General features: G+C 53.1%; 1 protein-coding gene across 1 annotated transcript in view; it reads right to left on the reverse strand.

Moving 5' to 3' along the window:
- Window positions 1-485: 485 nt before the first annotated feature.
- The window catches only part of TRABD2B (TraB domain containing 2B), a 203,771-nt gene continuing 178,803 nt past the window's right edge, over window positions 486-25,453 (reverse strand). The window contains exons 5-7 of the mRNA XM_039885584.1: window positions 12,520-12,610; window positions 9,084-9,353; window positions 486-991 (exon numbers count right to left, since the gene is read on the reverse strand). Of these exons, the coding sequence (XP_039741518.1) occupies window positions 772-991; window positions 9,084-9,353; window positions 12,520-12,610 (581 nt within the window). The 3' untranslated portion in view covers window positions 486-771. The remainder of the gene's footprint in view (window positions 992-9,083; window positions 9,354-12,519; window positions 12,611-25,453) is intronic.

Here is a 25,453-nt window from a genome sequence, read left to right on the forward strand (position 1 = left end):
TTTGCTTTGTGACCTTGGGCAACCACCTTCCTCTCTTTGGATCTCAGTTTAATGGTCAGGCACATGGGGCTGGGGGACCACCTCCCTCAGCACCAACATCCCTCCCCTACCCCAGTGCTTTGGTTGAAACACTTACCAAGAGCTCTGGAGGCCCCGTTCACAGACACCCAGGGTTTCAAAATAGCAGCATTCTCTTTCAGAAAGTATCTTCCCAGCCCTAGGATGCATCCAGGGGAGGGAAGGACTGTCAGCGTTCACATCTCTGGCTCCCAAATCTAGCTTCACGAAAGCTAAGCCTGTCTGCCTGCCCATCCCTCTGAGGTTTCCACAGCGGGAGAAGCCAAACCCAGACACTGGAGGCTTCCGCTGATCCAGGAGCAAGCCAGTTCAAAGCCACAGTCCGCACGAGGTCAAAGCTGTCCTGACAACCTGGGTTCACCTCCTGGGTTGGCGTTGGGGCTAATTAAGGGGTTATTAACATAGGCCACATAAAAATAGTTTTATCGGTAGAATAAATACATTTTTCTTTTTTAATATGGACACATATTTTACAAAAGAGCCCCATAGCACTATGGGAAATTAAGATCCTTCTACAAAAAAGAAGATGTAACTCGGGTACAATAAAGCTCTAGTATTCTCACAGATCCCGTCTGGACTGCCTGTGGGGGGTCAGGCACCACTGGAGGTGGCGGCAGGGGCAGTGGGGTGTGGCCGAAGACCCTCCTATAGTTTCTCTGGCTTCTCTGGCTTCTCTGCATGGGATAGTTGAGGTCAGGAGGGCCCGAGGGTGTGCAGCAGGAAGGGGGCTACAATGCTGGCAGCGATGGCGGGTAGGAGGCCCAGGGTCGGCTGCGAGCGGGCGGGCACTGAGCTGCTGGCTGGCCCCGGCTCTTCCTGCTGCTGCAGCTGGTCGGAGGGCTGGAGAGGGGGCCTGGCTGTCCCGGAGCTATGTGTAGGCTGGAAGGGCAGCGGGGGTGGCGAGGCAGTGGTGCTGGAAGGAGAAAACACATGAAACTGAGTGACCACTCGGGAGTCCCATGTTGGGCTGCAGTCTTAGAATTCAGAACTAGCTTTACTGGATTTATTATTGTTTTTCATAAAATAAAGAAGAAAACAAGGGGTTCAGACAGGGAAAGTGAGCAGCCCAGAGCTGTATAGCCAGCGGGCTGAGCTCCTGAGGCTGCACTTACCGGGCTCAGGGAGTGGGCTAGGCACTGGGGACCACAGGCTTCAAGTGTGACCACTCGAGATAACTGGGTCCCAGGCAAAAAGAATCAAAGAGGGAGTGATCTGGCTTACAGGTGGGGCTATCAGCCTCCACAACCATGTACACAGATACCCTGGCCTTTTGTTGCCCTCCTCGCCTCTGTCTGAAACAAACAGAAAAGAAAACACAAACATCCCCCCACCCTGGTCTGGTTATCCCAGCCACCATTTATGGAGAGTAACTTTGGTCCTCAAAACAAACCTTCGCCGGGGCTCTCATCACCCCCTTTCACCAGGTGAGAAAACTGAGGCTCAGAGAGGCTACCTGGCGACCAGGTCACGGGGAAGCGGGGGCAGCATCTCCTTGGGCCAGGAGCCCTGGGGCTGGTCTCGCTTTGCATTACCACAGAGAGCTTTAGTTAAAGGTGCAGTCCTCCATGAACTTATAAAAACAGAATCCAGTTTTGGAGGTACTAGGTAAGGATCTCGGCTCAAGAAATTATGTGAAAGAGAGGGAGGGAGAGAGAGAGACAGAAAGAGTGAGACAGAGAGAAAGCAAAAGAGATTAAGTGCAGAAGGAATTGGCAGGCTGAGGCCAGCACTTGGTGGCATATGGAAGAGGAGAGCAGACAGGGGCCGGGCAGGGTGTAGGGCCAGGTCACCGGCTCGAGTCCTGGAAATAGATAGAAATGATGAACTAAGAGACGGGGACTGGGGAAGGGAGGGGACACTGACAGAGACACAACAAAGAGAGGCCACAGGGGTTAAGAAGGTTAAGGCACTGGGATAAAGGGAGGGCTGGGCCCCAGAAGCTATGGGCCCATGTGCCCTGTGGAGCCCTGAGTGGCTGGAGGCAGATGGAGATGCAGACAGAGGACCCAACAAGCCCCATCACACCAGCAGGGCAAGGATGGGAGGGGAAACCCAGGGGCAGGGGGAATACAGAGGAGCCCTGACCCAGTGCAGGGCCAGGAAGCCTTCCCGGAGGAGGTGACCCCACAGCCAGCTATGAAGACAGCGAGTCTAGCTTGCATATGGCTGACGATGCTCCCAGCAGGCTGGAGAGGTACTTGCAGAGTAGGGCCCTGTGCCAGTTCTGTGCGAGGCATTTAGCATGTATTAACTTCTAACACTCATGACAATGCTACGAGGCAGAAACCACTATTACCCCCATTTTGATTTTGAAGAAACTGAGGCACATAGGGGTTAAATAACTTGCTCCAGGACACACAGCAGGGGGCACACAGTAGGAGCTCACTAGTAGTTGCTGAATGGGGAGACTGCTCCCATTTCCAGGGTTCCTCTCCCTCCCCAACAGGCCGCTCACTCCCTGGGCCATCTGGGAGTCTCCCAGATCACTTGGGCCTCAGTTTCCATGAACTGGGCATCAGGTCCCTAAATAATTGACTCTCATCACCGGGGTGAGATCTGCCATCATCACTACCATAGTCAGCCTTACTACCATCCTGGTTGGACACCTCTGACACTGCCTGGTTTAGCCTCAGCCTGGGAGGTGGGGGAGCAGGGGAGCTCGGAGTCACCAAGTACAGTCTCCACATGATCTGGGATTTCTGCTCTGGAAAGTAGGGGTCCAGATGCCTTCAGTCAAGGAAGGATGCTCACTCCCTGCCCCATTTCTCCCTCTCTACCCTACTCCTGGTCATGTTCAGACCACATGAACCTGCCAAGTCTTTGCTCTGAACCTGGAGTCTGTGTTCTTCCGTCTTTAGAAACTCCCAGAGGACCTATCAAGAGAGGAGGGAGCCAACTCTGGTCATGTATAGGGGACAGAGGGAAGATGTTCCTGAACAGAGAGTATGTGTTTGGAATGGGAGGGGAGGGTACAATTCTCACTGATCATATTGTGTCACAGGCACCTAGTTGTGCACACAGGGTTTGGATGGGTTTTTGTAAAGTGCTTACAATGGTGCCAGGCACACTGGAAGCGCTGCATGGCGTTAGCTATTTTTAACCTCCTAATTAATGTTTGCATCTCTGTTTCCCCCACTAATAACATCTTCCATTTATGGAGTGCTTTCTACATGCAGGCAGACACTGTGCTTGATGCTACGCATCTGCCACCTATTATTATTCCCATTTCCAAGATGAGGAAGCAGAGCCTGAAGGAGATTAGGACGCAGATGTCTAATCTGTGTCTGGCTCTCCAGCTCAGCCTGGCCTGGGTGTTGTCCTAACTGTGCAGACGAGTAAGTGAGCGATGGAGGGCACAGGGTGAAGTGTGCTGCTTCCTGCTGAGACCTTGCAAACCTCTACCCAGAAGGGTCACTACCTCAGCCCCTTTCCTCCCTTTCTTTTCTAATGAAAAGACCCACCCCCCGCCCCCACCACCACGCACAACACATAAGTCCATGAATGTTCCGACCAGCTGCTGCTCCATCCTTTCAGCATGAACAGTAGGGAGATTATGAGGGCTAGCCCCAGGACAGGAGGCTGAGGTGCCACTTGTGGTGCTCAGAGTGGGGGCCCAGCCTGGCCGTAGCCAGCCCTGCCGCCGTCAGAAGGAAGACCAAGTAAGAGTTATGAAAACTATGTCTCGCAAGGCGCCTGAAGGCATTTGCTTTTACACTTTGAAAACCAAAGATGCACGCTCCCCACCCTTGGAGCCCGAGTTGAGTTTATTGCTTGGAAGGAATCCCAGGGAAATGGGGGGTGGGGGCAGAGAGCCCCTCTAAATGCCCTGCCTCCTTACCTACGCCGCTTACAAAGCTTAGTCCCCTAGTCCAGATCCCTTCACACCCCCCCAATCTCGACCCATGCTGGGAAAATTGTCTCATGGCAAAGTGGCCTCGAAGCCAAACCAAACACTCTGAGTGTTCCCAGGCTCTGCAGACGGCTGGCACCAAGGGGCCAAGTCTGCTCTGAGCCGACAGGGCCCCTCGCATGGGGAAGGGCCCCTCGGCCTGTGGGGAGAGCAGAAGCCTTGTTCTAGCCTGCCGTATGCTCCTTCACGACTTTGGGCCAGTCCTGTCCTCTAGGCCTCAGTTTCCCCATGTGTACATTGAAGGAGCAGGAATAACCCATGGATTTAAAAATGTTTTCTAGCAGCAGAAGCCAAAAGTGAGATCTTCCGCAGAAGCCCAAGGTATAAAGCACAGGGCTGGTGCCTGAGACAGAGTCAGCTGTCTGTCCCCTGAGGCCTCTCCACAGGGCTTTCTGGAGCGGAGTCTCCATCTCATCATGAGAGGGTCTCTAAGAGCCATCCAGGGCTGGGTTCTGGGAGTCTTGGGGTGTAGCTTTCTTGGCAACACAAGGGGCTGCTGGGCTGTGTCCTCGGTGGCTTTCTGAGGAAGCTCTGAGGAGTCAAAGGGGAGATGGAGCCTGGAGCAGCAGAATCTAGGTGACGGGTGGCCCTGCTGCCTGGGGCTAGAGCTCTCGATTTGATCCTGCTGGAGGAGACCTTACTGCGGTTCCAGAGTGGGCCTCTCTGGGCCAAGCATGTCAGATGCAGGCAGAGATTTGATGTGACAGATTTGTCTGCAGCTCAGTGTCCTGGTATCTAAGGTCCATACCAGCCTCCACGCCTTTAGCCATGTGGTCTTCTCTGCTGGAAGCGCCTTCATTTCCCTCAGCCTCCAGGTCGCTTCCGATCTCCAGGGCCCTGGACCCTCCAGCCCTCGCTGACTGGATTTCTTTGCAGGCACAGGCAGACTGACCATGGATTCAGGGCTCTTTCAGCTGCTCTATAGCAGGCAGATGTCCCTGCTCAGCCATGACCGGAGACTCTTCCTGCTCTGGTTCCCGACCACACTTACCACAGGGCTGAGCATGTGGTATGTGACTCCGGTTAAACATGGTGGTGGAATTTTGCAGTGCCCCTCCAGTGGCCCATTTAAGGCTGTGAGCCTAAGAGGTACTGAAGGCCTACGAGCAGCTCCTGATGTGGGGTGGGCATCTTATACCAAACTCTGAGTCAAAGGCTCATAGTCTGGCCACCAACACTGGAGACAACTGTTACTGAGTGTCACCAGTGGTCTGATGTCGGCTTACCACTTTACAAGCACCATCTCATTTACCCTCTAAGCCTCAAAGCAAGTATGAAGAGAGGCAGGGATTTGAATCCCATTTTGTCTGAATCTGTTTGTGCTTTTATTCACTGAAGAATCTTGCTTCCTGTTTCTCATGGGGCATCTTCTATCTCTAATTAAATGGATTCTGGCCTCCTGCAGAGATGCTGGCCACCCCGGACCAGAGAGAAGGCCTGGCTGCGCTAGGAGAGACCCTGGAGCTGGAGAATCTCAGGGCAGTAAGGGGTGGCTGGCAATAGGGGTGCAGAGCCAGCCCAGGAATCCAGGGGCTGGAATTCTGAAGGGGTTCTGGTCACCTGTCCAAACTTCAGGGGAAACTGAGAGCCAGAAGGCAATGACCCCCCATGTATGTGTGTCTTGCAGCCCTGTCCCTGAGTGGGGGCATCTACAAGGCTCTGCGTCCATCAGGTACCGATGCCCCTCTCTGTGCCTTGCTTCCGGCCTTGCCCAGCTCTTCCCTGCACCTGCCTTGTCAGGACTGTCCTTCTAATCCTGGTGGCCTAGGATTCTGTTCCCTTGTTTATCCAATCCTCGTCCCCAACCCCATCTGTGGACTCGGAGAACAACAAAGCTGGCACGACCTTCAGAGACCAGTCAAGGCCCCAACTACACGAAAGGAGAAACTGAGCATTGTCATAGGTCTTACCTCTTTGGGGGTGGTATCCTGCACATGGTCAGTATGAGAATGGTCTGTGCCCTGCTGCCCCCTCCTGGCTCTCAGATGTGAGGGTTCCTGGGAGTACTCTGCTGCCACTGTGCAGCCATCTGTGGACACAGGCTTGGCACTTGCCATGGGTCCCCATAAATCATCCTGCCACGGGCTGCTGCTTCTCTAAACTTCCTCCTGTGTGTTTATACCTCGGGTAATGAGGGGCGAGGGAAGGCCAGCCTGCTCCAGGCGGTGTCCTGGCCAGGCACTTGCAGCCTCCACCCTGGCTCTCTCCCTCCTTCTCTCTCTCAACAAACCCTCAGCAAGGCCTCTAGGGATCTGCAGAAGTCCAACCCAGATCTGGTCCCCAGGGGCTTCTACCCTAGAAACATAAGCGAGAAATTGTAGTCTGTGTGACTATGCCAGGACAGGACACCCGCAGGTGTCTGCAGGGGAGGGGAGAGCAGAGAAAGCCGTGGCAAGAAGGGAGACCTCAGCGGGGTGAGGATGAAGAAGATGCTTCCTGGGCGAGGGTGGCAGGGGCGCTTGAGTGGTGGGTGGGCAATTGTGACCCTTCGCACTAGACAGCAGACCTGGCTGTGGGTTCTGACGCCACACTTGACTTGCTGCGTGGTCTTAGCCAAGTTACCTGACCTCCCTGAGCCTCAGTTTCCTCATTTGTTAAAACGAGGCCTATTTCCAGGACTCCTGTTAGGACTGGCGACACGGTGGCACAGAGCAGGAGCTCAACAAACGTCCACCAGGACCCACCCCAGCAGAGAGAGAGGCAAGTACAAGGGTGGACTTGGCACAAAGCCTGGCAAGGATGGGGTCCAAAGCATCCCAGGGAAAAGCAGTGAGTGAGGAGGGAAAGGAAGCAACAGCTGCTGCACCGGGGCAGAGCTGCAGGAAGTTAACCGGGTGGTTGTGGGAAGCCACAGAGAATCTCGAGCTGAGGAGGGATGGCGTGCTAGAGCCAGGGGTCCTGTTAGGGCCCTGCTGCAGGATCCCAGGTGGAAGATGAGCTGGGGAGAGGGGATGGAGAGAAAGGGGTAATTCCAGTGGGATTTAGGGGGAAGAAAATGAGAAAACTTGGAATGAAATTAAAGCCCCAAGAAAAATAGTTTGGTTTGCAGGGCTACAAATGGGCCCCAGGGTCCCTCCAGAGAGAACTGGAAACTTGGGAACCCGAGGAGGATGGGGTGAGACCTGAGAGTGACAGAAGCTGTGCCCTGCACCCAGGCCTCTGACGGTGCTCAGGGCATGCTTCCTTAGGAAGCGGTGGCGAAACTTTTAACAAATAGTCTGCCTGTTGGTGGAAACTTCCTTCGCCAACCCAACCAGAGGGGAGTTATCCAACCACAATTTACCTGTTGGGACCAAGAAGGGCTCCTTCTTGCCAAAGAAAAGCTGTTTTCTTCTCCTGAAACCAGGCTCTGTGTTTCAGAGCTATGTGTTGCAGAAAGGAAACTGCTTTGGAGTCATTTGCCCAAATTTACCTTTCAGACCATGCTTAGGGGCTGGGGGTCTGTAGTTGGAGCTGACAGCCCAGACTCCTGTCATTCTGTGGGCTGGACCCACCACTGGCCAGTTCTCTTGGCAGTCAGGTGGGTTGATGAGGGCCCTGAGCAACCCCTCTGATCAGAGCAGTTCATGGGCTGCCAGCCCCTCCCGGGCAGCCTGTAGGCGCTCCCCAGGGCTGAAGGAAGCGGCTCAGTAACTCTATGCCCTAACTCCAGGTTTGAAGGGGGCGGCCCATGCTGGGCACAGGAGCCAAATGTGTCGCAGCCAATACAGCTGCAGCAGTGCCTCCACCTGGGGCAGGTTGGGCTGGCACGGGCTCTACAGAAGTACATTTATCAGGAACCCAAGTCAGGTGCTATGAGCCAACACAGCCAAAGGAGCAATAGACTCAACTCTTACTTCCTGGAAGTCTTTTTAAGATGATGCACATCCCGCACTTTAAGAGAGTGGAATGGACTACGTCAACTTTTTGTTGATGACGCAGAGACCTAGCTATAGGAGGATCATGCAGTGACAAGCACAGGAAGCAGCCCCTGATTCCTGCGTGACCCTGGACAAAACCCCTTGCCCCAGGCCTTGGTTCAACATCTGTAAATGCAGAGTTGGGCCTGTGTTTCCCAAAGCTGCTCAGAAGACTCTCCAGCATACATGTAACATGTGGCTCCCCAGGCCCCACCACAGATCTTGTGAATCGACACCGGCAGGGGCCTGGGAATTTATTTAACAAGTGCCCAAGGTGATTCTTTCTGGGGATGCTGAGGAAATCCTAGATGATCATCTTTAGGGTCCAGATGGAGACCTCGAGTCTCCAAGGATCCACTGCTGAGTGTGATGTCCAGGGCTGGGCTCCCGCAGTAGGTAGGACTCTGCCCTACACTGATGTTCACTCTCTGGGACATCCTAGGTGCTCTGGTGATGCCGTTCACCAAATACGGAGATTCTTGCTAACAAGCGCAATCTAGAGAAAACGCTTTGTACTAAGACTGCAGGCAGAGACTGGCAGATGGCATTCAAGTTACAGTACGGGCTTTGGAGGGGTGATGCAGGGTGGTGGGAGGGGCACACAAACGGAGGTACCAGTGCAGTGGGATGATTTCTGTACCTGCCCATTTTCAACAAGGTATATCATAAATTCCCGTCCCCCACTGAGACCGAGCCCACAGCATTAGGGTATCGGGCATCACCTGCCATCTCTCTCTTGAAGAGCGGGATCCCCTTTGCAGCCTTCCTGCCAGAGTGTTGGCCACTCAGACCTTCCAGGCACAAGGAGCTCACAGCCTTCTGATATAGCCAGCCTGGTCCATTTTCTCCTGTTCTTACCTTCTGGCTCATGGGACAAATGAAGCTTGCTTTGCATACCAGGTGCATCCCAGGAAACTAAGGGCAAAGCAGACTTCTGTCCTCTGCATCTGAAGGAAGCTCCTATCTCCTCACCTTTAAAATGGAGAAGACCGTACCTACTCTCATTTGGAGCATAAAGAAGAAGAGTCAGGTGCTCTATAAACCCTAAAGGATGAACAGGAAGATCCTCTGAATGGGAACAAGCCAGGCCTGAGGTTTCTGCTGGGGCACCATCTGCCACACTCACACTTCCTCCTGAGGGAGGCTGCCTGGAAATGATGCCCAGCTCCCAGCAGACCTGCCCTTCAGCAGCTCACCTGTCCTCGATGCGGACCCAGAGGTCGTTGAACTGCCGTGGCCGCTGGTGTTTGTTCTGCCTCTTGTGCCACTTCTTCTGCCGCCCAAACTCCTCCAGCTGGCTGAGGCTGTCAGGGAGCAGGAGGTGTGGGGACAAAGCTGGGTCCTCCTCTTCCGGTGGGGCAGTGGGGGTCACCGAGGGTGCTGCGGGGATGGCCGCAGCTGGGGTCACTGGGGCTGGGCTCGCTGAAGTCCCCTCGGGTGGGGGCGCAGGGCTCCGTGAAGCAAGGCTGGAGAGGGAAATAGCACATGACATATTGGAGTGCATCATACACATGTGACAGGAGATGCAATTCAGTGGGAAAGTTGTCATGGCCGAAGATGCTAGGGTGTCCCTGTTGGGCCTGGAGAGAATGACCCAGGAAAACCGTTGTCTAGCGTGGACAGAGGAAGATTTGACTCGTTCTTTCATTTATTGATTCAATAAATATTGAGCATCTATCTTGTACCAGACACTTTTCTAGGAATGGGGCAAAAGCAGTGACCAGAACAAAGTCCCCTTGCTCTTGGAGCTCACATTCTGAAGCGGAAGATGGAGAGTAAGATATAACAGGATGTCTGAAGGTGATGACTACTGGGGAGACAAATAAAGCAGAGACAGGAGAGAGAGAGAGTGGGGGTGGGGTGCTGGGCAGGGAAGGCGGTCTGGTCACTGCCAGGTGACATTTGAGCCCAGACTAGTAAGAAGTAAGAAAGTGAGCCATGGGTAGGTCTTTAGTTGTGGTTCTCATTCATTTAATAAGCTCTGGCTGAGGGAATTTGGGTGAGTTACCTAACTTTGCTATGCCTCAGTCTCCTGCTCCGTAAAATGGGGACCTCATAGGGGCATCCCGAGGGTTATATAGGTTAACAGAGGAGAAGCACTTAGAACAGTGCTTGGCAAATAGCAAGCAGCTGAAACATTTTAGTAATTAATATTATTGATGAATAGCATTAAATATTAACATTGTTGCTTGTGTCATTCGTACAACCGTCTATTCATGCCTTCAACACATATTTACTGAGCACCTTTTCAGGGAGGCAGGACAGCACCAAGCAGATAAGAGCTTGAGCTAGAGGCAGACATGGGTATACATCCTGGTTCTGTAACTTACAGGCTATGTGACAAAGGACAGTGATGAAATCGTCTCAAGCAGCAGATAGCTGTAAAATAGGACTAGAAATGGTAATTACTTCATAGGGTTGTCATGAGGTTAGATGAGATGCCTGGCACATAACAAGCCTCTCTGTAACACTGGCCAACAAGCAAATGGACCTGGCTGTAGCGAGTGCTCAAGCATCTATCAGGTGTGTGTGTGGGTGTGGAATTTACATTCTATACAGAGGTGTACACAGACATCCCTTAGCTTGGAAACATCCTCTGCTCCTTTCTCTTTTATTCTCTCCTCTCTGTGGCCCAAATAGAACTCCTTTTGGGGCCATCCGTCCCTGGCAGAAGGGTGGCCATGATGTCAGAAACTGCAGAGGTAAAGCAGCACCCGAGGAAGCAAGCAGCCTGTCCCTTCACTCCACTCCACTCTCTCATGCATGATGGGCGAGGGGCTTGTCTCTCCTTGAAGGAGAGACGGCCATCAGCTCAGCCTGTCTGCTCCCAGCCCCCATGGCAACCCCAGATTCCCAGGGTCCAGGAGATGTCGCAGCTGCTGGGGAGATAATTCAAAACAGGCAGACAAAAAGATGGATCCAGGAAGCACCTGTGGCCGATGATGACTTTTATTGTTGGGGCTTCCTCGGCATCCCCGCTCCTTCACCCAGCCGCAGGATTTCAGCCTGCACTCGGAGACTCAGGCAGAGAGCCGTGGGAGCAGAGCCTGGAGGGGAGAAGTGGGGGGACCCTCCTCCAAAGCCTGGGCTCGAGATGAATAGGAACCGAGGCGGCCTCTTTGGCCTGCCTCCCCCACCCCCCGCCCCTGCCCTGGACAGACTCAATGAGCTTCAAGGTGAAGGTCCTTCGGGGCTGTGAAGAGGAGCTTGAGGGATGCCTTGTCCCCAAGGCTACCTTACCTTGTGTCCCTTAACCCTCAAACCCATGCCTGTCCAGGTCCAGTACAGTCTGACTTATCCTGCGCTCAAAGGTTCCGAAAGAGCAGTATTGTCCGGTTGGCTCAGAGATGGAAAAGTGGAGGAGACCAGTGTGAGGGAGTTACAAGTTCCTCTGGCAGTGCCATGGAGACGGAGGGAACAATGACTCTGAGCGAGGAGACCAGAGGCTCCATGCCCTGGGTGACCCAGGCCTCATCTCTGCAGAGTGAAGAGCAAGCCTCGGCCATTTCTGAGCAGTCCCACCCAGAGGGGATACGGGGAGTGGTTAGAAGCTAGACTGCCATTTACGTGAGCTGTGTGTCCTTCTGCAAGTGACTTCCCCTCTCTGGGCTTCAGGTGCCTCAATTTTTAATGAGGGTACTCATAGCTCCTACCTCACAGGGTTATCATGAAGATTCATGAGTTAAAAGCACTTAGAGATGGGTACACAGTGAGCAGTCAACATGTATAAGCTGTGATTATTCAAGCTTCTTTTGGACTCTGGGTCTTAAAACTTCAGGGACAGGGTCCCAAGAGATCACACTGTGGTCGCCATTGTGGGCTGGTAAGGAAGGTTCCTGCATAAAGGTTGGATGGACTGTGGGACACAAGGAACCCTGAGTTTGAGGATCCCGTGATTGACCCCCAGAGTTGCCCAGCATGCAGACACCTCTGCTGTGCTAGGTCTGGTGTTGGTGCTGAGGGCCGCAGAAGGACCTGGCTGACCCCTGTCCTCGGCCAGCTTCCAGCCTGGTGGAGGGACAGGAAACCCCCACATGATGAGAGATGGCCACTACATGGCTCTTTGAGAGGACTGTATGCCCTGGTAGGAGAGCCAGGGGTGGGGGCACAGCCAAGAGGCAGCAATGGGGAAGGTGCACCTAGAGGAAATTGAGGACCAGGTGTAGGTGGAGCTGGGACACAGAAAGAGGCCAGACTACTGCTCGTCCTGACCACGGCCCCATCCTGATTCAGGGCGCCGGCATCCCCCAAGTCCTCTAGGCAGCCACCCAGGAGTCCTATAGAGTCTTTCTACCCGACCCGATCACGTTTTTAAATCCTGAACATCTCTCAAAACTTAACTCGCCTCCCATTCCCGCCACCACTGCCCAGCTTACTGCCCTTGCCTCTTGCCAAGACTGCACACCAGCCTCCTTCACCACTTCCAGCCTAGTCCCTCCGCTCTTGGGCGTCTGGTCAAGGCCAGGCCCTACGAGGCCCCACCTCACCACAGGCTTCTTCACAGCTTTCCTTGCAGACCTGAACAGGAAGGTAGGGTGCAGCCCGGGCATGCAGCCTGTGGTCAGGCATGGCCTGTGGACCGGCAGTAGCAGGCCAGCCAGTCCCATGTCCACAGAGGTCTGGGCAGCTTACCTGTGGATGGTCTGCCCTGCAGGCGTGTGTTCCACCTCCAGCCCTGCCTGCCGAAGGACATCAATGACTGTATTGTTCCCCAGAAAGTGACCTGGAACATAAAAGACAAAGTGGTCTTAGCCACATGTCAGGACACCAGCAATTGGAAACAGCCTTAGGCCAACGACCTACAACAAAGCTGAGGCCCCAGACTCCCTGAGAGGCAGTATGACATAGAGGTAAGATGTCCTGGGGCCATCCTGCCTGGGTCCACATCCTGGCTCTGCTCCTTACTGGTTGTATCTTCCCGTGCCTCAGTTTCCCCATCCGTAAAGTGGGAAAGAGTGTAACAGCAACCTCCAGGGTGGCTATGAGGACTACAGGAACAGTGGCTGGCACACGGCGAAGGCTCAGTGTTTCCTGTGGCATCGCTGTGCCTCATACCATGAAGGTGGTCCCAGCCCTGGACTGGTCAGGTGGGGACAGCCTTCCGCACTCCAGTAGTGGGAGGTCCATTTGTGATGTACTTGCTCTGTGGCCGACCCTATGCTAGACACTAAGAATACAGGTATAAATCATTTAATCGCAGCCCCAGGTAAGAGCAGGGACTGCCCTCCTTTGGCGCGATGCAGCCTTGAGGTCTGAGAACACAGTGAAGGCCCCCGGTTAGGAAGGTTAGAAAGCGTCCTCGGGAGGCCACTGTGGAGACAGTGACTGCTGGCAATCAGTACTCTGGTGAGCCCCTCCTGCTCCTTGGGCTTCAGTCTCCCGACCTGGGCAGTGTGGGCAGAGTGGCAGTGGCCCCTGGTGAACTCTTCACCCATGTGCCTGCCCTGTGGCCCGCTCCCACGGGCGGCTCCCTTCTGCAGAACCTGGGGGAAATCCCTGCACTGTTACTCTAATTGCCTGTGACGGGTGGTGACAGGTGGGAAGCTGGAAGGTCAGGATGTTGACAGCCCCAGGGAGGTCTGAGAATAGAGAGTGGACAGGCTGTTGGGCAACACAGAGGCTCCAGGACAGAGGAAGCCAGGCTAGGACTGCACAGTGGTTGGAGCAGAGGGTGAAGCCCGCAGCCCTCTGCCGGCCACCACTGCACACCCCAGGCTGGTTTCAGCACCCCTTAGCAAGTCCCCTGTCCAGCAGTCTTTCTTTTGCCAGCTTGCCACAGTCCCTGAAATCCATCTCTGGATCACTGCATAAGATCACCGGACTGGGAACGCGAGATGGGTTCTAGTCCAGGATCCAGCGCACTTACTCTGACCTCGAGCAAACCTTTGACGCTTAAATGCCCTGTTTCTCTCTGTGTACAAGGGAGGAAGTGGGCTGCATGATACCTACAGGCTCCCCTAGCTCTCAGATTCTGTGCAGAAGGCTTTATTTGATTCTAGAGACCCTTATGAAAATGTGTTCTCCCTCCTCCTCTCTCTCTCTCTCACTTTTTCCACCTATCCATTTCATTCATCTGACAAACACAAAGCGAGTGCATACCTAGTGCTGCAGACTAGTGAACAGGTAGGGGCCTGTTCCAGGCACTCACAGTCTCAAGATTTTTTGATCCAGGCACTAATGCTGATGGAAGCACACAGGAGGCTTCTAATTCAACCTGATCAGGGTAGACTTCCTGGAGGAGGCATTGTTAGCTGAAGGACGGGATAAGAGTTGGCTAGGTGAGGATGGGTGGCCCCAAAGGGAGAGTGTTCCAGGTAGGGTGAATGGCATATGCACAGACTAGGAGGTTAAGAGAGGCATTTCTGAGAAGTAAGGCGCAGAAGACACCTGGGCCCTCCCAGGCTCCGGCCCTGACCGAAGCGCTATTGAGGGAGGACAGAAAACCCCGGTTCCTGCCAAGGGTGTGAATCTCCAGTGTGTGATCCTGAGCAAGCAGCTTCTCTGCCCCCAGCCTCAATTTTCCTGTGTGTCACATGGCTTGCTTCCCTTTGGCCCACAACTTGGGCAGTTGTAAAGCCCTAATGAGGCAGGAGTGAATGTCCTTTGGAAAAGCCCAGCATGCACTCTCCAATGGGCTAAGCCAGTCCTTGGCTGGGGCCACAGAGTCATCCTCACTCTTGCTTGCCTCTGAGCAAGACTGGGCTGGAAGGGGGACCGGGTGTGGCAGCCTCCAGTGCACAAGCTGCAGGAACTGCTTGCCAGGAGCTCTTGGAATCCATTCCTGGCAGTAAAGCCAATTTTTTCCCCGCCTCCATGGAGACCCATTAAAAGACGAGGGCTTCTAGGCCCAACAGTGGTCGGCCCAGAGGATTTCAAGAGCCGCCAGGGAAAATGGCCTGCCTCAGGCTGCACAGGAGCAGCAGTGAATATTTACTGAAGGCCTTGTGGCTGCTCCAAAAGAAGCATTCCTGGGGCTGGCGCAGGGGGCATTTGGAGAAGCCAGGCCTTACAGGATACTGGCTGGATTCTGAGTACTTCCTGACAATGTTTCAGTGTCCAGTCAGGGCTCTGTCCATTCGCTCCACCTCAGCGATTCCAGGCCCTCATTGTGCAGCTTAAGACCCTAAGTAGAAGACTAGATACTTTGAGAAGTTGGAAGCGATCAGGAAAGATTTCTAAAATTTCCATCCCTCCTTCTCTAAGCCACACCCACCCTCACCTCCTTCCCTCCAAAGCAGGGAGAAGTACCCTTTCTGTCCTTCCCCTGCACGAGGCGCCCTTCTCACGCAGGCCCTGCCCAGGACTGTACAGTGCAAGCCATTCACTCCTGAGCCCGTGTTCCCATCATCTCCGACCCTGACCCCCTCTTTGGGGCTTTGTTTCATAGGTCGTCACGACACTATTCTGTTCTAGTTCATCCTCTTCTCGCTGCTCCCTGTCCGTTCTCTTGGTGGGGTCCTCGTTCTCCTGCTCAATAAATGTGGGGACCCCTGGGAACCCTGTCTGTGGCCTTCTTCCCTTTTCTGATCACACTCTGTGGGCAAAAATCATCCACCTATGTGCTTTCAATTAGCATGCGATGCTGACCGTCTGGAACTGCTGCCCAAGCCCAGACATATTTGCCTAACTGCTTACTGGACATCTCATAAAATCCCCCCGAGCCTACAAAATCCAACTCAGCCTCCCCTCCTGAGACGCACCTCAACTGAGCTCTGTTCACCGAGTCAGATGGACCCTGTCTTGACTTTGCCTTCTTCCTCCTCACCCTCGTCCAGTCAGAGTCCTCCTGATTTCACCTCCTAATCATGCTTGACTCTGGCCCAGGTCACCATCACCTTCTGCCGGAATCACTGCAGACACTGTCCTCCTTGTCCTCTCTAGTTTGCCCTCCTCACTGCAGCTGGAATGATCTTCCCACACCCACGAGCTGCCTCTGTCAGAGTGTGTTCCCGACAGGCCGCTTGAGGGAAGATATGAGCTTTTTGAGGACAGGGGCCATGCCTGATTCGTCTAGGCTGCAGGGCTAAGCCCGCCTCTGGTGGTGGTTTCATGATGGTTTGTTGAGTGAATGAGCGATAAAACCTGTGTACTCCATATCCTTTCCATGATCTCATCCTATCCCCGTGAGACCTGAGCTCATGGATCCCCTCCCCGTGTAGCCTCAGCCTGGTCCCCTGGTGATGCTCCTGCAGATTCCGCCGACCCCAGGAGCTTGGCTTTTGAACCTGCTCCTGAGTCAGGGCCCAGTGCATGCTGTCCCCTGGGGCTGGCAGACAGGGCTTAGGCTTGCCTCCAAGATCAGAAATCCTGAAGCAGGCACCACGCCCATCCTGGAACCTGCAAGAAGGTGTGGAAAGTTTCCAAAGGGGCCCCACAGTGTTGGGGCTTAGCCTGCGTGGCTTGCCCAGGCTCCCAGGGTCTCCTGGCCACCGATCAGCAGCTCCTTCCAGCACTGACAGCTGTGCTCTGGCCAGCTCTCTGCAGGAAGGCACGTTCCATTTCATCTGCTGAGGCCGTGTGGACGAGGAGAGGAGGAAAGGAAGGGAGGACAAGTGGGAGGCGGGGCACACAGAGCCACAGAGACAACGAATAGGGGAGACATACAGAGAGGCAAGGAGAGGAGAGAGATACTCACAAGGAGAGACAAGGAGAGGAAGAGAGCTTCGGAACACAAGGAAAGAGGAGGAAGGCAGAGGAGAGCACTGGACTCGGGTAATAAGAGACATACGGAGACTTGGAGGCAATGGTAGGGAGAGAAGGAAACGGAGAGACATCGAGACAAAGAGAGAAAGAGATAGAAAGAGACAAGGATGAGGCAAGAGATACAAACAGGCAGAGACATAGAGAAAAGGAGAGAAATGGTGAAAGAGGAGAGAGGATAAAGAGAACCCCGAAGTGGAAACAAGAAGCACGGAGGAGGAGACACTAATCCAATGAGGACATCAGGAAAGGCTTCCTGGAGGAGGGGGCCATGTGGCCATGACTCCCAGGATGGGCGGGATTCAGGCAGAGATGCCGGGGAGACAGGAAAGGGGAGGAAGATTATAGGTCTTGAGACTGGTGGGGCTGGCATGGTGTTGCCTCCCTTAATCCTGCAAGCCAGAGTGTCATTAAAGGGCATTCATATACAAACAGGGAAGGTGTCCTGCTCCGAGTGGGCACTGCCCCATGATGTTTTAGTGCAGAAAAAAGGGCTCCCCTTCTTTTGGGCCCAACTAGGCCTGTACCAAGGCGTAAGGCTCAGGGAACAGAGCGCAGGCTGGTCATAGCCCCTACCCATCATCTGGGCAGAGGCCAACAGCTGCAATTTACCCTCTGACACGGGAAAGGCAGGGTAAAATAGAGAAGAAGCCTATCCTGGGGTTAGAACAGAAAACCTGGCTCGATAGCAACCTGACTGAGACCTTGGGAAGCTTCCTTGCCTGCTGTGTGTCTCAGTTTCTCCACATGGTCCAGATTCCATCACGTGATGATCTAGACACAAACTCCTACTTAGTGAGTGAGCCTCCTGGGTACGTGAGGCTTCTCTGCTGTAGTTTCTTTTCATCCTCACAGCAGCCTTTGAGGTCTCCCAGTTTACAGATGAGGAAACTGGAGCTCATTGAGGGGATGGGACTTGCCCAGCTCATATGGGTGATAAGAAGCAAAGCTTGGACTTAGACTTCCTTCCAGAGATGTCCTTGCTCACTGCACGTTCCCACACACCCACTCTGAAGTACTGGCGGCTACGAGGGAGTTCACGTTTTTGGGGGCAGGAAATTGTCAGAAACACGTGTACCTTCCAAGGTTCACCAGATCGGAGGGAAAGTGTGCAAGGGCTCAGCAAGAACAATCCACCAATTAACAGGGTAGTTTCAAGACAGCGTTGGGGGGCTGGGTGGAAGGGAGGTGGGGAGGACCAGATGTTCCCACAAAGATTCCAAAGTAACACGGGCTTCCCTCGGCCAGCACACATGTTTTCTCTCCAGTGAGTCCGCCCGGTTTCCAGTTTTCTCCTCCTGGAAGAGGGATCCCAAACCCATATTTATGTTCCGTCTGAAATTAATGCAAACGAAACTTTCAAATGCTAATCTAGCTGCCAGGATCAGCAGCCGGATATCAAGCGACAGCGGTGTTTGTTTTCGTGAGGAAGTATGACAGGAGAGCTGGACGGATGGGGCCTGGGGAAGGATGGACCATCGGGGGTACCGAGGGCCTTCTCATTTCCCAGGGAGGGTCAGCGTGGGAAACTGGCAGAGCTGAGCTTCCTTGTTCCTTGCTCCTTCTCTATGGGCCAGCCCAGGGCAGGGCAGGCGCCTCAGCAGGAGATGCTTCCTGCACCCAGTCTTGTGCCAGGAGCTGAGACACATGGTCCCCACCTGGGAAGAGACCACAGGGCGGAGGGGAGATGAGCAGCTTGAGCCATGCATTGAGGGAGGGACACCAGGGGCCATGTAGCCAAAGGGGAAGGGGCAAGCCCTAGACTCGGGGGTCCGCGAGGAGGGGCCTCAGGTGAGTCAGAGGAAGGGAAGAGGGAAGGCCTTCCCAAGACAGGGCATGGCACGTGCACGGGCATGAAAGAGAAAGAGGGCATGCAGTATGCTGGCCACCAACAGCGATTCTGGGTTGTTGGAATAGAAAGTGGAAGGGGAGATGGGTAATGGTGAGGGTTGGGGCTGGAGGCATGAGTGGTGGCATTCTGAATAGAGGCAGGACAAGGCTAAGGGGGCAGGTTTCAGCTGGGCCCAAAGAATACTCTCATAGGCAACTGTCCAGCCCTGGAGGATCGATGAATGGTTGTCAGGCCTTAGCAGAGGGGCTTCAGACACCCTACAGGGAGCTGGGCCTGTCTGGGTGGAACCCTAATCTGCCCCTTTTACTGTCTTCTCCTCTCTGGAGACTGCTAGAACTCAAGAAGTTAGAAATGAAAAAGCCCCGAGAATTCAGCTGGTCAGCTCAGCTCTGCCCTTAATGATGCAAAGATGGGTATAAATGCCGAGAAAAGCACCCCTACCTACCATTTCCTCTGCCCTTAGATTATACCGAATACTTTGATTCATTGTGTCATTTGATCTCACAACATCTCACTGAGGCCAGCAGAACTGGTCCAGGATCACGCAGGCAGAAAGGGCAGAGCTGGGGTTTGCCTAAGCCCCCACACGCACAGAGTGCGTCCATTTAAAGTGCATTTTGCAGAGGCAGCTGCCCAGGCAGCGGTTCCCAGGGCACAGGACAGGCTCCTGTTGGAGGCCAGAGCTGCTTCTGGGCCTTTGACACCTGTCTGACAGTTGCCCAGATTGGGGGTCCCCTTCAGGACTTCTCCCAGTTGTATGCTTCCTCTTAAAAGTATGCCCAGCCTCCCCAGCCTGCCCTTCAAGCCAACCTTCTCTGTTCTTTAATTTCCAGGGTTTGAGCCTTTCATTTCCTTTGGGCCAGATCCTCTTTCAATCAATATTTGGTTTAGAGGTGAGGAGGCTTCATCTGTAGCCCCACCCTGTCCCCTGGTGAGGACATACGCCTTGGGGGTTTTGATCTGTCTGTGCCCTGAGGGCTGGAGCCAGCAGTGTGCTCTCCACAAATCTTTCCTGGGACTTTCCACATGTCAGACATGTGCCAGGTCCTAAGGACCCTTTCCTCCTAAGGACTAAGACGGCTCCAGACCCAGGCAATGACTGCAGAGTGATGAGGTTAGCACAGGGCCCTGTGGGGAGAGCCCTAGAGGCAGAGTCTGTGAGGGGTTCTGTGACCCACAGAGGGCAGCGCCCACAGCCCAGGGCTCACCGCGGCCACAGCAGCACTACTATACCCAGAGGCTCCCTTCCTAGAATTACACCACCCAGCACCCGGGGAGAGCTCCCTGTTGGCCAACCACATGAATAGTGATGGCACCCACCTGCTCCTGAGCCTCACTGTCACTTGGAACTGAGACCTGGCTCTTGGGATTTCCCTGCAATTGTACCAACTGTGTCCTCAGAGGTCAGAGAGCACTTCCACTCCTCCCCAAGATGGTCCTGTTTTCTCTTGTGTGGGTCCTGTCCTTGGAAGACTGCAGGCTCTGAGGGGCCAGGACCCTGAAATACTAACAACATAAGAGCTTACATTTAGAGCGATGGCACTGCACAGGCCCCCGAACTATACGAGTGCCGGCCCCCGACTCTCAAGCTCGTTTTGCAGAGGGAAAATCTGTGGGCTGAGGGGAGCTAAGTGCAAGGTCTGTCCAGGCTAATTCCTATAAGAAGTGCTGGCTTTCCAACTCAGGCAGCCTGGTTCTGCATCCCATGCTCTTAATCTAGGACACTTTTTTCTCCTCTTGCCTTCCCCACGCCACCCAGCAAGAGCACTGGACCCAGAGCTAATGTTCCATAAATCCTCGCTCACTGACAGAGCAGCCTTGGAGTTCCAGCCCGGAATATGGGTTTTCCATTCATTTGGACTACTCCTTGCTCCAGAGGGCAGGGTTGGCTCCATTTAGGGACAAACTAGCAGATGGGATGTTCCTCTGGCTGGCTAGATGCTCTGAAACAGGAACAGTGATTCTGGCCAAGGACTGCAGCCAGAGCAGGCTTGCTAGCTGCCAGATGTGTACTTGGTGGGGCAGAAGGGTCCTTTGAAGCACTGTTGGAAATTCTGAAACACTTCCGGACACTGTGGCCTGGACAGTGTGCTCCAGCCTGGGGAGTGTGGCAGGCCATGGGCGTTTGCCTGGGAGAGGAAGAAGCAGCTGGGCGTGTGCTGCCTATTTTCTGGGCCCCTTGTTTCTACGATTAGAATGGGCTGTGGCTGCTCTTCTGTGTCCAGTCATGAGCTGAGGGGCTTCTTCCATTCCCGAGGCCACTGAGCGGAGAACAAGGTGGGGAAGGTGGGTGTGAGTCTTGTCCTGAGGACTACAGGATGATGAGCAGAGCTAGAAGCTGGACCTGCATCAGGGAAATTTCAAGCAGTCTCACTTCCTCCAGGAAGCCTTCTCTGACTTACCCTACCTCCTTTCAGTGCCATCACTCAAACCTCTGTCAGGCACACATAGGCTTGCCGAATGTTGAGGCTGGAAAGGATATTACCAAGCCTCACCAAGCCTCAGCACTCACCAAGGCTCAGCCCTTCTCTATGAAGCTGAGAAGAGAAAGGTTCTGAGAAGGCCACATAGAAGGTCTTAGAGTGCAAGAAGTGTCCGCAACGTCAGTCTGTTTCCACTTTCTACCCTCATGCCCTTGACCTCATGCTCATCTTGCCCTACCTTCTTTCCTTTCTCACTGATTCCCTCCTAACCACCTTGCTGCCTTCCCTTCCCTTCCTGTGTGCATCCTCTACCCCACTGTGCTTAGCGCTAGACGCCCTCCTCCTCCGGCCTCTGACTGTGTAGCTGGACCAACAACAGTACCTGGGACTCTGTTTCTAGTGGGTTCTGAGGGCTTTTCATTTGGTAATCCAGTCTCACCTTCTAAAGGGCAGATATCAAGTTGCTGGACCCCTGAGTCTCCCAGATGTGGGTTCTAGTTCAGGTTTTGTTGTGGGTAACATAGGGCAGGGGTACTTCTAAGCATGGGCCACTAATTCATCCATTCGTTGGTTCGTTTGTTTGTTCATTCGACGAGTGGATAGTGAGAACCTCCTCAGTGCTTAGGAAGCAGACAGCATAGATCGGGAGATGGCCCTCAGCATGAACTGGGCTGTGACAGGGGAATCTTGCAGGACTGGGGGAGCCCAGAGAGGAGGGGGAAGAGGTCATGAGAGGCTTGAGCAGGAGAGGAGGAGGACATCCTCAGCAGAACAAAGGGCCCAAGCAACAGCTGATGGTTGAGGGAGGCTGGCTGTCAGGAGGATCGTTTCTCTGCAGTTCTAATATTCTTTCTCTTCTCATCTATACCTCAATTTACCCATCTGCTAATGAATAATAAATATCATCGTGTCTCCCTCCAAGGGGAATTGAAGACCTGGAGGTCATGTGCTAGTGGATGTGGGTGTTCTTCAAGCAGGTCAATGCTCACTCCCAGGGAGCAACTGCTGCTGTTATTAATAAAAGACGTGTCCCTGCAGGTGGGCCTTCTAGCCCCGTCACACTGACCCAGGTGACTTCAGTGGCACCCCTTTGAGCCCTGCCCGAATTATAGACTCATGAGCAAATAAATAAAGTGGTAAAAATAAAAGCTATTAATGGTGTTCGGTATGTTGGACTTTGATCTCTCCCTTCTCTCAAACCTGGGTCTTCAGCACCAATGGGCCTCTGTGTCCCAGCCCCATTGGCGTGTTTCCCATTGTGGGTCTGTGGCACTTTAGCTGGGGTAAGAGGGAGGCTGACGCAGACCTGGAGGCTGGGTGTGCTGGCTATGTGGGCACTCAGGGTAGAGCTACAGCCCCTCTGTCTCTGGTGCTCACGCAGCCCACTTTTTAATCCTTCAAATGCAGCTTTCTGCCTGGACCTCTGCTTCTTGCGGGTGCAAGTGGCAGCAGTCCTACATGGAGGTAATTTTAGGTCCTGGAAGGCTCTTTGCTCCACATTCCTCCCAAGGAATCCAAGAGGGCTTGGAGCAAACTATGCCAGCATGGTAGAATGCTATGACGATAGGTGTTGGGATATCAGAACCACACAATCTTAAAACCATAGCACGTCAGGGCCCAAGGATTTGCAACGTCAGAAGGTAGAATTATATTCAGATTACAGCACATGAGGGTTACAGAAGGTGTGATAACCTGGGCTTATCTCTGGTTCTCAGAGTTCAAAATGAACAGGCCCTAGAGGTTACCTGGTCTTCCCCTGAGCCTGGCTCATGCCTCCAACTCAGTTCTGTCGGTTCCTACATTATTCATTCTGTTCCAGGATGCAAAGTGGTAGAACAAGTAACCAACCACGTCCTGAGAAAGCCCCAGTTTCCTGGAGCTAGGGACAAAATTATCGTTTTTTTTTAGTGCCTGAGAATGAGACTCCCCTGAAGCCTAGTGTCCAGAGATTCCACGAGACCGAATGGAATAAACTTGATTCTAGGTGATTTGGACTAGTATGTCTTTAAAAAACAGTTTCAGGTGTTGCAATTCTGAGGAGGTCTGGGCCCTGCCCTGGAGTAGTTCACACACTGTGGGATGCTCACTGAGCAAGGGGTGCTGAGATAAAATCAGGAGGCCTGGGGTGCAGCATCCACATATACACCCTAGATGTTCAGTGTTGCTGTAAGAAATCTTACAACCTGTGTCTTGGGGAACAATGCAAGTTCAAGAGCCCTCATTGCCAGTCAACATTATCTCTGTTCCTAGCAGATACCAGGCAGGCATGCGCCCTAATCCTGGTCCACAGCAGGCATCGCTAATCAATCAGGACTTCTTTCTGCTGAGCTCTGATGTGGTTTTACCATCCTTCACATCATCCCACTCCAGGCAGCCACTACCACTCAATCACAGTTGGCTCATGAAATGGAATCTATTTAACTTCTTGTCCATGTCAGTTCTTGCAACCAGTCTCTCTTGCATTTACATCAAATGTTCTCTTCTCTTCAAACAAGAACCTTCCCACCTTCCTCCTCTTCTCTGCAGATGCCGTCACCTTCTACTTTATAGAGTAGAGCTCTTATTAGAAACGTGAGGAGGTGCCCCTTCGACCCCAGGCCAAACCCTCTCTCTCTGCTCTGGTCAACCCACTTCCTGCCTTTTCAGAACCCTGGACTAGTAATCTTTTTCCACTCGCTCTCCTGTAACATCCTCCTTCTATCGGATTCTTCCTATCATGTTTTAAACATGCTCAGTTCTCTATATTTAGAAAAGGTAAGTGGGTGAGGGAAATAATACAGTTACTAACTTTTAATCTTGCCAAGTAAAGGCTTTGAAAGCTCCATTTGCCTTATATCACCATTATTTTTAAAAAGGATGTTTAACTTCAAACACAGTAGAAAGAAGATAATTTCAGACTAAAAGATAAGCCAGCAAATTGCATAAATTTAGCTAATAAAAATTCCCTTAATTGTACTTCTTTTTCTCAGTTGTTTGTAGACCAAAGGAAATAAAAACCCACGTAAGATCTTTGGGGGCCCTTCAGGGTTGGCTTGTCCATTTGCATGATCCTGGCAGTCGAGAACCAGGCCTCCCCTCCCCCTGAGCTTGCTCACTCCTCCATGGCAGTCGATTAGCTCCATAATGTCAGTTTGCACATTGGTCACAGAGAGGCAGGGCTTCCATCTAGGCCCCAAGGTATCACCCAGGCCTGCTTAGAGTTTTCATGAATATCTGTACCCCAACTGCCCCTTAACCTGTTGAATAAACTCCAGAAGAGGCCAAGTAGCGCCTTGCTGCAGAAGCATCACAGATGCTAGGAGAGTATTCTTTTGTGAGCTGTACCAGCTAAAAAGGCAACCTTCTCACAAAATCGTCAACATTTCTATACAGCAGGGGCATCATGTATAGGAGAAAGGGTCAGGACCTGTACCCAGGAGGCCAGGATTCAAGTCAGAAGTCTACTCGTATGGCTGGTGAAAGCCATTCACCCTCTCTGGGCCTTGGTTTTCATCTGGAAAATATGCGTAATATAACCCATCTAGTGGTGTTACTATGAAGATTGAAGGTAATATAATCTGAGAGGCTGGAACAGTGCCTGGCACACAGTAGGTGTTTTATTTATTATGAGGACATCTCTACCCTGGTGGAGTTTTGATCTAGCACAATGATCTAGCACAATCTGATGATCTAGCACAATCTGATGAGGTGGTGTATTATCCCCATTTTACAGACTGGAGGCCAAGGCCCTTGAGAGCGAGATGGCTCTTAGCTGGTGGTGGCAGTGCCATGCTGTACACCCAGGCATCCTGACTCCAAAGCTCTGGCCCTTCGCCCCGAATCTCCTGTAGAGCAGAACAGAGGAGAGACCAATCTGCACTCATGAGCTCTCAGGCTGGCCCGCAACAGATGGGCAGAACCTCAGCAGGGGCCTGGCTCAGACACCTGGCAAGGTCAGATTGGGGGTGGCTGGGGTGTCTTATAACTATGTTTCTGTTTCCTAAGCTGCTTCATGGAGACACCCAGTGAAACTGGACCTGAGAGACCTTTGCATGAGCACATGCATGCCTGGGAGATGGCCGGGCATATTTTCGATGGCACAGGCCCTCTCTCCCTCCCACAGCTTTCGGGGCCTTGTGCCTTCTTTGAGGACGATACAGAGGATGGGCAACCAAAGACAGACTGACTCATGTCCCCAGTGCCCAATGGTCTGGGAAGGACTGAGATGGAACTGCAGAGGATAGGAGTGTGTGCAGTGGAGAGCGTGTATCTAAAAGGTCACATCCCACTGAAGAATGTTTGGCCTGGACCTGCACATAAATCCTTAACCTGCCACAGGATGTGGGACCTGGGAGTTACATGGCCACAAGAATGCAGTGAGGCAGATGTGGACATCTCTTGCCATGGACTGTGTGTGGACATGCTCCCTGCCAATACGCCAGCTATCATAGGACTGCTTAGCTGTCTCCCTGCCTGTGCATAAGAACAAAGCACCTGGATCATTCCTCTTAGGCCAGGGTCTTGTCTTGGCTTTATTCTTGACTTGCCATGAGCTTTGCCTGTGTCCTGGCCTCTGTGGACCTCCTTCTGCCATGGCTATGAGAGGTGGGCA

Source organism: Pteropus medius, unplaced genomic scaffold (genome assembly GCF_902729225.1).
Source record: "Pteropus medius unplaced genomic scaffold, Ma_sr-lr_union100, whole genome shotgun sequence".
NCBI lineage: Eukaryota > Metazoa > Chordata > Mammalia > Chiroptera > Pteropodidae > Pteropus > Pteropus medius.